The sequence below is a fragment of the Phaseolus vulgaris genome, chromosome 8 (genome assembly GCF_051622355.1).
Source record: "Phaseolus vulgaris cultivar YP4 chromosome 8, ASM5162235v1, whole genome shotgun sequence".
NCBI classification, from domain to species: Eukaryota; Viridiplantae; Streptophyta; class Magnoliopsida; order Fabales; family Fabaceae; genus Phaseolus; species Phaseolus vulgaris.
The window spans coordinates 7,503,542-7,517,547 of record NC_143505.1 but is presented as its reverse complement, the minus strand read 5'-3'; the positions used below and the strand labels follow the sequence as shown (position 1 = coordinate 7,517,547).

The 14,006-nt window shown below is 27.6% G+C and overlaps 1 protein-coding gene across 2 annotated transcripts; it reads right to left on the bottom strand.

Annotated features, from left to right (window-relative positions):
- Positions 1–8,161: 8,161 nt before the first annotated feature.
- Positions 8,162–13,721, bottom strand: LOC137824439 (65-kDa microtubule-associated protein 4). 2 transcript variants are annotated; one of them, XM_068630087.2, is made up of 13 exons: positions 13,632–13,721; positions 13,135–13,217; positions 12,805–13,002; positions 12,463–12,708; positions 12,050–12,259; positions 11,812–11,967; positions 11,516–11,675; positions 11,051–11,175; positions 10,876–10,963; positions 9,935–10,008; positions 9,700–9,774; positions 9,312–9,579; positions 8,162–8,853 (listed from the first exon to the last, which is right to left on the bottom strand). In XM_068630087.2, exons 2-13 carry the CDS (start codon positions 13,198–13,200, stop codon positions 8,411–8,413), a joined length of 2,109 nt encoding a protein of 702 aa, XP_068486188.2. In that variant the 5' UTR covers positions 13,201–13,217; positions 13,632–13,721; the 3' UTR covers positions 8,162–8,410. The 2 variants fall into 2 exon arrangements, with proteins under 2 accessions (XP_068486188.2, XP_068486187.2); XM_068630086.2 differs by having other exon boundaries at positions 8,166–8,856.
- Positions 13,722–14,006: the final 285 nt, after the last annotated feature.

The window sequence follows — 14,006 nt, the reverse complement described above, 5'->3', positions numbered from 1 at the left end:
TATAATTAATATAATTTAAGACATGTTTATTCCTTAGTAATTGTTATATATATTTATATTAAAAAAATTCATTTTAATATATAATTAATTTAGAAAGAACCAAAAAAGTTGGTATTTAATGTAGTTGGTGATTAAAACTTTGTTAATTAATTAGAAACTAGTTAAATTTTTATTAATAACAAAAATTATTTTATATAACAGCAATTTTTTATTTTATAAAATAGTATATAATTTAGTTAATATAATAATTAATTATTTTTTATCTTTACAAATATTTTTTATTTAATATTTTCTCATAATTTCTTAAATTATAAGAAAATATATAATATTTAATAAAATTAAAATAATAACAAATTTAATACATTACTAAAAAATCATTAAATAGAAATCAAGTTTAAAGAAAAAAAAATATTTTTTTATATTGACTAAATCATATATTATTTTAAAAACTAACAAAATTATTGGTATTTGAATTAGTTTCTATTATTAATAAATAATTTTTAAATTGATATTTAATTTGTTATTAATGTTTTAGTTACTAATGTTTTAACTACCAATTATTTATATTTTAAAATTGATAATTAAAATCTTGATAACTAATTAGATATTAATTTATAAAATATTTATTTTTAGATATCAATAATTTTATAGTGTCTAAAATAATATTTAATTTAATTAATATAATAAATAATTATTTTTAATTTTTAAAATTGAATTTTATTTAATAATATTCGTGTATGATATTTGATGTAAGATTGTTCCAAAATAGTGAGTCCATTATCAAATAGATTTAATTTTGATGAATTATGATTCCATATGAGATTTGAGGTGCTCTCAATAAAAAAAAAATAAACTCAATAAATTGGTAGATTATATCCTCTCCTCTTCCTCTTAAATTGTGAAAGCTCTTATATCTTTATAATGGAGTGTGGAATCTTTGAAGTTGAGAATGAAATTCAAAGTGCAATGATTTAAGATAAGATGGTAGAAATAAAAGATTAAGGTTTTTTACTTAGTTGATAGGGTTGAAATTAAAGAAAAGTGTGAGGGGAGGTAGGTAGAATGAGGAAAGGTCCAAGAAATAAAGTCCAAGGTTTTGAGTGTGGTAGTGACAGGTGTCGGACACCCAATGAGTCAGAAGATGAAGCAGTTACCTTTGTCTTAGGTTTGTTTGGCATTTACTGAATACTCACCTACCCTACCCTTCTTCTCTTCTTTCTTCTGCACATGTTCTGCTCTGTCAAAACCCAACACCATTATATTGGACCCACCACACTATTTCAAATTCACTCCAAAATCAATAACTCCTTTTCTTATTTCTTATATCTTCCTTCTATTCTATTTTTTCTTATTTTTTTTATTTATAAATTAATTTATTTAAAAATTTATGAAAACTAGTATTTTTATTGGTGTATATAACAAACCTTACTCTTTATTTATATATATATATATATATATTCGTAATAAGAATACTTGTGTTGATAAGTCAATTAATTTAAGATTTATTCATTGAGAATCCTTTCATTGGTATAATAGGCTTTCATTTTGTCTGTTCTCATAATTCTTTATTAATAAATATAATTTATCTATGTATAGTTTTTGTTAACATATGAGTTTTGGTCTATTTTCATAATTTTTTTTATTTTTTTAATAATAACTTTTTCATGTGATGACAAATGATTGTTGTTACTTGAAATGTCAACTTAGGTGAGATGTTTGTTAATAATGTTAGTAACATAATGAGGTGAAATGTTAAGTAGCATTATGATGTCTAACCGAAAGTTTTTATAAAAAATAAAAGTGTGCTAGAATTCGTTTATTAAAAATGTAAGATTTAAATGAAATTTGTAAAACCCGATAAACTTACTTATGGCAGGTTTGTTTTTTAAGTTTAAATATTCTAAATTTCAATTGAATTTAGCTTACTGAAATAGAAACTTTTAAGTTTTATTTAAATTTAGATTGTTCCAACTGAAAATTAACATGCTAATAAGGACTATATATTTAGTGCTTACATATTTTTAGTTTTCATCTCCAAGATTAGTCTTTGATTCAATAAATTAAAAATATCATAACAAGACAAAAAAAAAATTAAACATAAAATATAACCAGATAAGATTTAACTCACATTAGTAAAAAATTATTAAATATATCAAGTTATTTGTTTTTATCTTTTAAACTTTCGGGTCATCTTTATAAGATCAATTTTAATAAGATAATAGATTGAATAATGTAATGTTACGCTTATCTATAATGTATTATCGTACTAGTTGGATAAACTATATATAATACTGTATATAATAATATAATAAACATAGTGTAGTTGTATTTATATATACATAGTTTTTAGAAATTGTAGAGTACTCAAAATATAAGTTATAGATAAATTATTAACTAAAAATTAATATACAAATTGTTTGTTTGTTCTGCCTCCTATAACATAATATACTTACTCAGGACAATTATATACAAATAAATAAGAGTAAATTAATAAAAGCAAAATATAATATCACATCACTATATATCACGCATATGTAGATGAACTTATACTTAGATATACATTATGAAAACATGATTAAACATGAGATCTTCTTCTAAATACTCTAAAATCATGATAAACAAATTCTAAAAAAAAATTGATACCTAACATATTCTTCAAACCTTAACCGACCTATATTTATGTTGTCAGGATGACATTATATATATATATATATATATATATATATATATATATATATATATATATATATATATATATATATATATATATGTTACCAAGTCATATGCACACATGCTACAAAACTAAATCTAAATCCCTTTTAGCTTCTCACTATCTGAATCCATGTCTATGTGATTAGACAACAATGAAATCAAGATACCTCTATTAATATGAGTTTCGTATTTATCATTGTTTCTCAAGACATGATATTATCCTAGAAATTCCTAAATCGCCCATCAAGATCATGCAGACCACCCAATAAGGATCACCCATATGAGGTCAAACCTTATATATTTATATATAATATCATATACATGTATATAAGTGATCCTTCACCATGAATGTCACCCAAAAAGGACGTATGACATGCATATCTATAGAAAGTTTATCTCACTTGAACGATCTCAACAACATACACCAATAAAGCATCAACCATTTCACTAGCGAAATGTAACTCGAGCAACACCCTCCCAAGGCTATCTCTCATGACTCCTTTTTAAAATATCGTATTTATTAATTTAATAGTTAATTGTAAAACAAAATGTATATATTTATTAGATAAACATTTATTAACTTGAGATCACATTAGACTTAATTAAATGTCATGCTATAGCTTCATTTGATGGGCCAGACGAAAACGCGTTTGTTTTCGCTCTCCCTCTAATGAGCTTTTGTTTGGACAAATGATAATTACATTTTTTCTGTTAGGTAGCTAAAACTACATTCACATATTCTTTGTTAGACGTGCCTCTATAAGGTATTCTTTTAATAACTTAATTGTGCAATACTTCATATGACTATTAGATGAATATTGAAAGTTCATGTGTAGTTTGAACATTCCATGTTGTCCTTGTTGACACCCCTTAAAAAATACAATCACTTGACAACTCAATATATTAATATTTTAATCATATTTTTTATATTTTAATAATAAATTATTAATATATATTATTATATTGTTAAAATAGATTGTAAAGTGAATATATTTTTGTCTTATATGGTGTTAAAGTATAATGTTTCTTTTAACATTTTTATTAAGAGGAAAAATAAGAAACATGAAAATAAGTGAGAACAAGTATTATATAAATAATTTGCATAACACAATAATATTCACATATAATCATACATACTCTCTGATTTATGTGTCATAATTTAAATTATTTTTGCATTGACTAATCAAGATAAATAAACTCCATCAATATATATGCAATACTATCTCATCATGTTCAAATATTACTCATTTAGGGTGTGTTTGGATTGGGGAGGAGATTTGAGGGAGTGAATTTGGAGTGATTTGAGAGGAAAGTGAGGTTGTTTGGATTAGGGTATATTAGAGTAGATTTGTGAGGAAAGTTTATTAAATTTTGTGAATGATGTGATAGTTGTGTGAATTTTTTTAATTTTTTTAAAATATGTAAAATACAAGTTTACAAATTTACCCTTACTTTTAAAAATATATGAATAATAAAAAATAATTAATTAATTTATATAGTCATTTTTATAATTAATAATAATAATATTATTATTATTATATAAATAAATATATTTTATTATTATTATTATTTATTTTTATTAATAATATTATTAAATATTTGATACAAATAAATTAAGAGTAATTTTGACATTTTAATAATATTATGTAAATTTTTAATAATTATAAAATATATTATAAATTAATTTTGTTTTACTATTATTTATTTTTATCATTATTAATTATTATTTATAATTTTTAATAATAGTTATTATTTCATAAATTTATTATTAATATTTTTATTTTAATTATCATTTTATATATTTATTAATATTTTAATAATAATTATTATTATTTACATTATTTTAATCATATTCTTCGTAAATCTTCGCAAATTTGCTAAGAAAGAATATAATGCATATGGTAAAAATGAAAATACCTCATTAAGATTAAAATTACTCTAATGTGCATTTCATGCAAGTTTCATTTCATCAACGCATTTTATTTGATCACATTATATATTTCCATGCATTATCCTTCAAATCCAATTCATTTGACTACAAACTTCTTCAAATGTGTCAGCTGAAACTTTGAGTTTGCTTTATCTTGTAGAATGTTGGATTAAGTGTGTTAGACAAAGTCTTGGGTTCATTTGTCTTTCAGACGAAGCCTTAAGGTTCATTTTCCTTAAGATTTTCATTAGATAAAATCTTTCGTTTGTCTGTCCTTTAGAGTTTGTTAGATATAGCTTTCTAGACATTATAGGCTTAAATTTAATGTGTATATAATATTCAAATCATTTAATAATAATAAAAAATTTAGAACATTGTATTTAAAAGAATGTATTATTCATAAATTTGACGATCTTGTCGCTTGAACAACATCTAAGTGTTACCATCTAATAAGTTCCAAAAAGTCCATCAACAACCTTAAGGTGCTTGATCGTCCAACTAATGTTTAAGCACTCAAGCTACATGCATGCAGTGCCACACGTCATAATATGTGTACACTATCTCACGCTACGCCTAAGCGATTAAAATTAATGTTTTTTCCATAAGTCACATCACTTGAGCGTTCAACACAACACTTGACATCTCTTTTGTTCATGCTGAAAGTCCTCACATGAGTTATACATCATGTTGCTTGAGTGACACAAGGCAGTTAGTGCAATTAATGTACATCGCTTGAACCTCGTCTAAGTGACAACATGTTGCTCGAGCGATATTTGGCCTCTACAATATTTTTCTAAGTTTTTTAACTGACTAAGAGTGTTCTCCTTTCCCAGATTCATTATCCAGGTCGTCTTTAAACTTTTAACAACAACTATGTCAACACAAACCCACCAATCCATTCAAAAATATATGTGATTGCCTATGCAATGCAATCTCATGTATTTCATTCAACAAAAAGAACCACTCCATTGTAGAAATTCATATGAGTTCTCCTTACTTGAATTGAAGTGTTTTCCAAACTTAAATCTTTTGAGAAACTTTTTCAACAACCAAATCAATGCAAGTAAGCCTTCACTTACACCAACAACTTTCCTTCTTAATCACAATCACATTTTGATCGATCTAACTTATTAACTTCAGAAGAGATTCAAATAACCTTAATCTAAAAGAAAAACTATATTGAAAAACTCATGTTGTGGTAATAATATAGAAAATAAGTTTAAAATTAAACATTTTATAACAAACTTAAAAATTAACATTAACTTTTATTTATTTATAAATATTATAACTAATTCATTTTAAAATTTATTAATAAAATATTATTATATTTTATAAATAATCCATTTTCATTTCTAATATATAAATTACGAGGAAACAAAAATTAATTGAAAAATTAACACACTTTTTTTAATAAAATAATACATGGTGTTTGTTTTTTAATGAACAATGATAAATAACTCCAATTTTTTGTTATCTTTTTAAAAATCACTAAAAAATAAAATAAAATAAATTAATTTTTAATATAAAAATTAATTAATTTTTATATTAATTAAATTAAATATTATTTTTTATAAACTAATTATTAATATCTAAATTAATATCTAATTAACTAGTAAAATTTTAGTTACCAGAATCTAAAAAATTAATATAAAACTAATTGTATATTAATTTTTAAACTATTTATTGATAATAAAAAATAATTTAAATACATATAGTGATTTTGAAATTATTTACAAATAAATGGGTAAAGTACGATACTTTTATTTCTTCAATTTTGTTTACTCTAATTTAGATTAAAATTTAACTCGTACAGAATAAGATATACTATTCATTTTGTTTAATTATAATAAATATTTAAATTACATTATAACTAAAATTTATAATATATAAGAACTTGTAAATAAGTAAATTATATTTTATACTTGTATTCGATCATTTGAATTTTCCAATTAAAATAAAAAGTTAAAATAAATATATAAATAAAGGTAAACAATAATTTGATATAATTGAAAAGGTGTTGTTATTTAGAAATTGAAAATTTGAGATAATAATGATAATCACATGCATCATTTGAATGGTGACAATGTTCCAAAGTGAAACAGTGAAACCAAACACATGAACCGACAATTCCGAAGATTAGAAAACACTTTATACGACAGCAAATCCAAAGCTATGATCATGTCAATAACGCAATTATATTGCCTCACCCATTCATATTCAAATATTTTTAATCTCATTATGCAACGTATATTCGTATAATATGCCCCCTCACCAACCAAATCATATATAATTATAATGCATTTTTTATTATATATTTAATAATGGTTATTCTAAATTAACATTTATTAAACTTTTTGATTAGTTAAATAATTAATTAATAATATTTTTTTCGCAATAACCATGTATTAATTTTCAAAATATTGACTCCAATTATTTTTAAAAAATTGAAAAAAAGACGTGTGTGTATGTATGAAAGCTACATTAAACAAGTTGTTATTAAGTTTGATTTTTTGTATATTAAAAAGTTAAATTTAGGTTTCTAAAGTAACTCAGAATAGGTTTTTCGTAAAAAAAAAAAATTCTCTTTGTCTTCACATCCACAAGTGCATAGTCTTTCTTCCTTATCCTTTTCCAGCACATTAGATCCAATCTTTTCTTTTTCGATCTCATAATCCAATTCAAGCACTCAAAGAAACTTAATTTTTAAATAATTTAATTTTCGATCAGAAGTCAATGAAGGACAACACACAATTTTCAGACTTTTTTAAGATCAAATCAAGATGAAGACGAATGATTAAATCACACATATATTCCTCACAACAAATCTAAGAAAATCATCCATTTTTTTCTAAAATAAAAAAGGGAGAATAATCCACTGATATTATTCACCGAATTCTTAATGGTTACGAGTGGATTAGTATAGTTGAATAACAATGTTAGTCTTTATTTGGATAATTAATTATTTAAAAAAAAGGTTTAATCTGAAAAAAATGGAATAATCTAAAATAAAATAATAGACATCTATATAATTGATCCTATAAAAGATGGTCAAATGTGGTTGGTATTGTTTTGATACCATTTATTTGGGACTGACTTTAGACCCACAAAGAACAAATCTGGGACTGACTTCTACTAATCACCGAAAGCTGTCCCTATCAAATTAATGGAAAACAAAGAAAAAAAATTATAAATTAATTTAAGTATTAAAATATTAAAAATAGTAAATTTAAGAAATCTTATATTTTTATGTTTTCGGAGTATTAAGTATTATTTTCAAGAAAATGTTACTATTATTAAGAAAATGCTACTATTTTTAAATGCTTATGTTGATATTTTTCTTTAATTTGCAATTACAAAATTAGAAGGCTCAAAAAGGTGCAGCTGTGCAAAATAAACACATTTCTTCCTATAAAAATATTTTTTTATTTATTGTGAAAATAGTATTCCAAAATATTAAAATAGTGAATAGAAGAAGTTTATGTGGGCCAAAGAAAAAAAGCCCCATTTATACTGTATCTTGGATTAAATCAAAACAGTATTAATTTGATGGATCAAGCTGAAACCCATTATAGTAACATGCTTATGTTGAAGAAATTTCAAACCAAAGCACACACTTGTGCTGACTGAATGAAGCCCCAAACCAATATTCCCCCCAAAGATATCAACAAAAGTTCACAATGTTGTTATTGCAATATGCAAAGCAGAAAATTGGTCAGCAAACAAACTACCATGTGTTGTTGATTGTGGAACATCCTAGAACAAATTGAATCATTGAGCATAGGTTTTTGGGAGCATAAAACCAGCTCTTACCTCCTCAAATGAATATTCAAATGATTGGCTAGTCTTTGAAGAAGCAGTGGTACCAGAATATACAGTGTCTGGTGTAGTGGCAGTCAACATGGGGATGGAAGTCAAAGGAGTGGTAGGCACTGGAAGAGTCATATTCTTTGGTGTCATGTTTTCTTCAGCACCAGCTATGTATGGCCTGGAGGGTGGAGTTGCTGTTAGCATTTGACTTTTTTGCTGTGTTGCTACATTCTGTAGTTTACTATTATGGTCTTCTTGAAGATTTGATATGTTGGTTGTCGACAGGACTGCAGGAGAAAGAGGAGAGAGGGGCTTCCTGGTCAATGATGACAGAATTTCAATGTTCTTTTCTGCACTGCTTGCAGTCTTCACTGAATGACCCACAGCTTTAGAGTTATCATTTCCTGCTAAAGTGCCATTAACATCAAGCGATTAAACACCAGAAAAAATGTTTTGGTTAAAACAAAATATTTATCATGCTATAAATACAGAAGTGTAATATATACTTTCTTTCACTATCATGATTAAATATGTTTTCAACTTTGGAAAATGTTTGCATTTTTAGTCTCTACTAAAAGTTAAAAACACAGATTAAGACATTATAAGTAAACTTTCTTCATCAAAAGATACAACAATGCAATTCTATTTGGGAACACACTTTGACACATTTTAACAACTGACAGACCAAAACGAAGGCAATTTTTTTTATTTATTTACGTGGACTAAAAAAATATATTTAATTTTATGATATCTTTTTCCACTTTTAAATGCTTAAAAACAGCTTTTAAGGGATGTTAACATCTTCCATAGAGAGAATATTTACTTATAAAGCTTAAGCACAGTTTATATATTTTTTAAATACCTGAGGATTGAGTTGAATGGTAAATATTCTTGTTGCGAAGAATGGAGCCTTTGTGATTGGTAATGTTACCCTTTTTGTTAGATTGGTGAACAAGAGAGGCATGTCTTTGATCCTGAAGCATTGCTCCACCAATGGAAAATTTTCTAATACTTGGAATTCCTGTAGAACATCTAGAAGCCTTGTACCCACTTTTAGATGATGGGCTGGGTTTTGAACCAAAAAGTGTTTCATGCTCGGCCATCAGTTGTCCCTGAAGTTTCTTTTGATCCTAAAATTAATATGAAACAAAAGCAATTGAATTAGATGATGGTAGAAACAAGAGTGTCTAAAAGAAAATTTCACAACATATATATTTAATTACTATAATGTGTAGTTTCACAGTTCATACCCTGTGCCTTAGCCTTTCATTCTCTTTCTCCTGCCTTAAAATGCTGTAATCTTCAAGAATGGAAAGTAGCCGGCTCTATACACACATCCATGATTACAACAATGCATGAAAAGATATGAGAATGTTATACTATAGACATAGTTTTCCAAGAGAAAGTCTACCTCGCCAAATTTTCGTAAAATCTAGTAGGCTAATTCATAAAAGTTGCATATATGATTTTGTCAGAAGAACTTACTCCATCATACAAAAAATCTTGTCCTCTTTCTTTCTCCCATGCTTTAACTTTTGAAATTATTGCCTCTACCAAGCCTGTTTCAATAACATACACATTAAAATAAAGGAGAAAATAGAGGAACTAAAATATTTAACTCCTCTTGGTACATGGTACTCCATTGTATTATCATTACTTGAAGAAAAATGCAGTTAATAATATACAAACAACCGAATAGAGTTAATAAGCTGAATTCACCATGTCACATGTCAATATTTTGTCCAAATCTAGCTTATCATAATAACAGAGTTAGTTAAGTAATTGTACTGGCTAAATCATCCATGTATTAGTTGACAATAGGTATCATGTTCAGTTGTGTTGGTTAGGTTCCTATCCATTAGTTGGAAAGTTTAAGCATGGCTTCTTTCTTCTCTTGTTAGTTACCACAATGTTTTTGTGCGACACCCCCTCTTTTTACTTTGAACTTCTGAGGTTTGGCATATCAAATTGATATTACATACACATATCAAATTTCTGATAGGTAAATAAGTTCCACATTGACTAGGAATTAAGCCAGATTATAATATATAACTAGAGTATAATCCTCACTTTATAACTTGGTTTTTTGAGGTTTACTAAGATGATATTAAAGTTATTCAGAATCCTTAATGTGATGGTTGACTCTAAATACAAAAGCTTAGTCCAACGATCAGACCATCTAATAGTGTTGAGACAAATTAGTTTGATGGTTATTTTTTTGAATAGTCTTCTAGTACTTCTTCTTCATAGGATGTATATATAGAGTTTTTGTGATCTTTGTAAAGATACCGTTGTTGTCTGAGAGTTGTATAGACTTTCTGTTATCAATAAAATGTTTTCTTCAATTTTGGTCTTGTTTTCTTGCTTTATTATTGTTGAAAATCTAACACTTAATCTGTTAGACCACTTAGAAATAAGATACTCACCAGGAATTTTGCTTAATAAAGCACGGGCCTTCTCAGCACGTTTCAAGGCAAGATGTACACCTCTTCCAGAATTATAACGATTATCATCCTAAAAAGGCACAACACTTAAAAAGATAAAGCAAACAACAATGAAAGAAGGAAATATCCACTGATGTCAACAACAACACTACATCACCCTATTGTACTCCTCCAGCCAGCTTTCTTCTTGACATGCAGCAAACCACTTCTCAACCTTTTCCAGAATTTCTTTCCGGCCAAGAGCTTCTTCGTTTGTCTTAGTAATTAGGTGTTCAATTTGATCTGCAAGAGTGATTATCACAAAATGGACAGGACAAATAGTGACATTGTGGAACACTTTCGATAAAAAAATAACAAACTGTTAAATAATTGAGATATATTTGAAACAATCATATAATTAGCAGACGAGGAAAGGAATAAATTTAGATTAATAGCCATGACATTGTTCTTCTGCTTATGACTATTTTTCAACAGACAATGTTGTGACTGGCCTATGCTTTTCTTACTTAACGTGTAGCCTTAGAGGCATTAAATTAAGAGTGCACATACTGTGGAATCATTATCCAATAAATGAAGAATGATATAATTAACAGAAACTTTAAAAACTTGGGGAAAATCTTACCGTAGTCTAAAAACTCAAGTGAATGTTGGCCTGGTAAAACTGTTTGTGTAGTCAGATGTGTTTTCCTGCATATTTCTTCTAACTTCAACTTCTTTTTCAGCAACAGTTCTTTCATTTTGATTGATTTAAGTTCTTGAAGCCTTTCAACTTCCTTCTCAACCTGCAAGGAGAAAAAATCATTCGTAAATAACATATAAATGGTGCAAGCTGTAATACAATTGAAGCAAATTTAATTTACGTGAATAGGAAGAAGAAGAGAGCTAAGATTACTGTCGAAGACAGAAAAAAAAACTCACGTAAATGACGGAGTCAATTGAAAGTATTTTAGACTCAGCAAATTCAGATTCCAAAGCTGCAATTTTACTGGTCACATGGAGAAATTTCTGTTGTTCCTCTAGCGGTGTATCCATCAAATCCCACATCTCTAATAGAGCAACTGCAAGACTTTGAAGCTGAGGAAGCATGTAAAGTGAGAAATGCTACTTAAAATAAATCTGTATTTCAAGAACGAAGGATAAGAACAAGAATTATGACCTTCTGCATTCTGTGTATTTTAATCTCTCTCAAACTTTGTATCTCAGAAGTCAGATTCTTTATTGTATTGTCACTAACATCTTTTGTTAGAGATGAATTAACCATGGTAGGGCAGATCTCACAAATTTTGTCTTTGACATCTAAACCAAGGACCGAGCACAATGAATTGAGAGTGTTGAGTTGGTCAGACACCTGCTTCAGTCGACTGGCCTGCAAAATCTCAGAGAAATTAATGCATGAAACTTATTCTTTCTTATGGTAAGATTGTAAGAACAGGTTTGGAAGCATCAATGCTTCACCTAAATTTCTTCAATCACTAACAATATGCATTGCAGCATTCCAGAACACGTCATGAACAACATGCATTTCGGTCTATCAAAAGTTTGAATAAATAAGTCAGCAGAAAAGACAACCTTTTCATTTTGTAATTGAAGTAATTGCTTCTGCAATTCCTCTAGTCTTTTCAAAGACAAGTTGTTCTCATCTAAATATGCATCAAGCACCTTGGAGCCATGAAGCTCAATAGAGATATTCTTCAAATGATATAAGACCTCTGCAAACTGTTTCTTCTTTTCGGTTTTCAGCTTGCGCATCTCCTCAAGTTGTGAAACCACTTTTTCACGTGCTTTCTTCAAGCTTCCACAAGACTTTGGATCAAACTGAGGACACACCAATCAAAGCTTGTCAACTGTAAAGTCTCCAGTGACCAAGATATTATCCAATACACTAAATTCTCGAGTTCCAACAATACTTACATGCAGTGATTGTTCACCCAATGCTGCACAGATGCCAGCAATTTCTCCCTCATAATCGGTAATTTCTTGCTGAATTTGTGCTCTATACAGTTTGGCTTCATCCACTTTGTTTCTATACAAATCCAGACACTTCTGTTCTATTTCCAGTAACATTGCATCCCTTTGAGAATCAGACTCTCCAACTTCATCCCATATTATCTGACATTCCACGCACAAGTATCAAGCAAACAGAAAATAAACAATGTTACTTCAAAGTCCTCTAGAATAAGCTGTTAGGGAAAAACATGATAAGTAAGAGAGATTCTTCACAAATTAGATAAGGGACAGAACCTGGAGTTCTTTTAGCAACAAATGGCATGTTGTTTCTTGTTGACCAAATTTACGATTGCTGAACATAGGAACGAACAAGTATGCTGAAAAAAAAAATAATCAATGTGATTATTAGAAAATGTATAACATGTATATATACATACACATGCTCACAAAAAAATTAATCAAACACTGAAAATTCCCATCACATCTAAGAAATGCATCATGCATCATGCACGATCTCTGTTCATGTATACATACATACATACACATACGTAGGTACGTACATTCGTACTACGTACATGCTTACATGTGTAATAGTCGTCTATTGCAAAAAGAGTGTTTTGTCTTATCTCTCTTATGGTATAAGACAGAAAAATTACATATAAAAAATTTTCAGAAATTTTGAAAATGCTCAAATCCCACTGCTTCAAATAAAAATTGTCTTTTTTATATACTCTTTGTTTTCTAGGAAACAAAACAGAGCTGAATTGTAAAATTTGAAGGGGAAAACAGACCTTCAGGTTCAACACGAAGACGAGGAATTGGGAAACTTTTTAGGGTTTCGGAAATTGAAATGCAATTTGAAGAGATGGATTATTTAGAGTGACAAAGGGGTAAAGTGTGAGAATCGAAATCGGTTTTGGGAGGGAAACTGGAGAATTATATCAAGTGCAACCAGATATATAATGCATTCGCTCAATCAGATAATTATGACCTTTAGATGTGAACCCAACGGCTCTGATATGAAATGCATGTTTTAACTTCAATTTACTTTATATCATATATGCCGTTCGATTAATATAAACGGCTACGATTCAGTAACTTCGTAAATGCGTAAGAAATCCAGTTGCAGGAATAAGGATGCGAATGAAGGAGCCGTTTTCTCAAGA

Coding starts and splice junctions, on each gene's coding strand:
- LOC137824439 (XM_068630086.2), bottom strand. CDS start 13,200: ATGTTCAGCAATCGTAAATTTGGTCAACAAGAAACAACATGCCATTTG. Junction 12,709..12,804: donor TGGGTGAACAATCACTGCAT/GTAAGTATTGTT, acceptor GTGTGTCCTCAG/TTTGATCCAAAGTCTTGTGG. Junction 10,009..10,875: donor TTTATTAAGCAAAATTCCTG/GTGAGTATCTTA, acceptor TTATTGAAACAG/GCTTGGTAGAGGCAATAATT.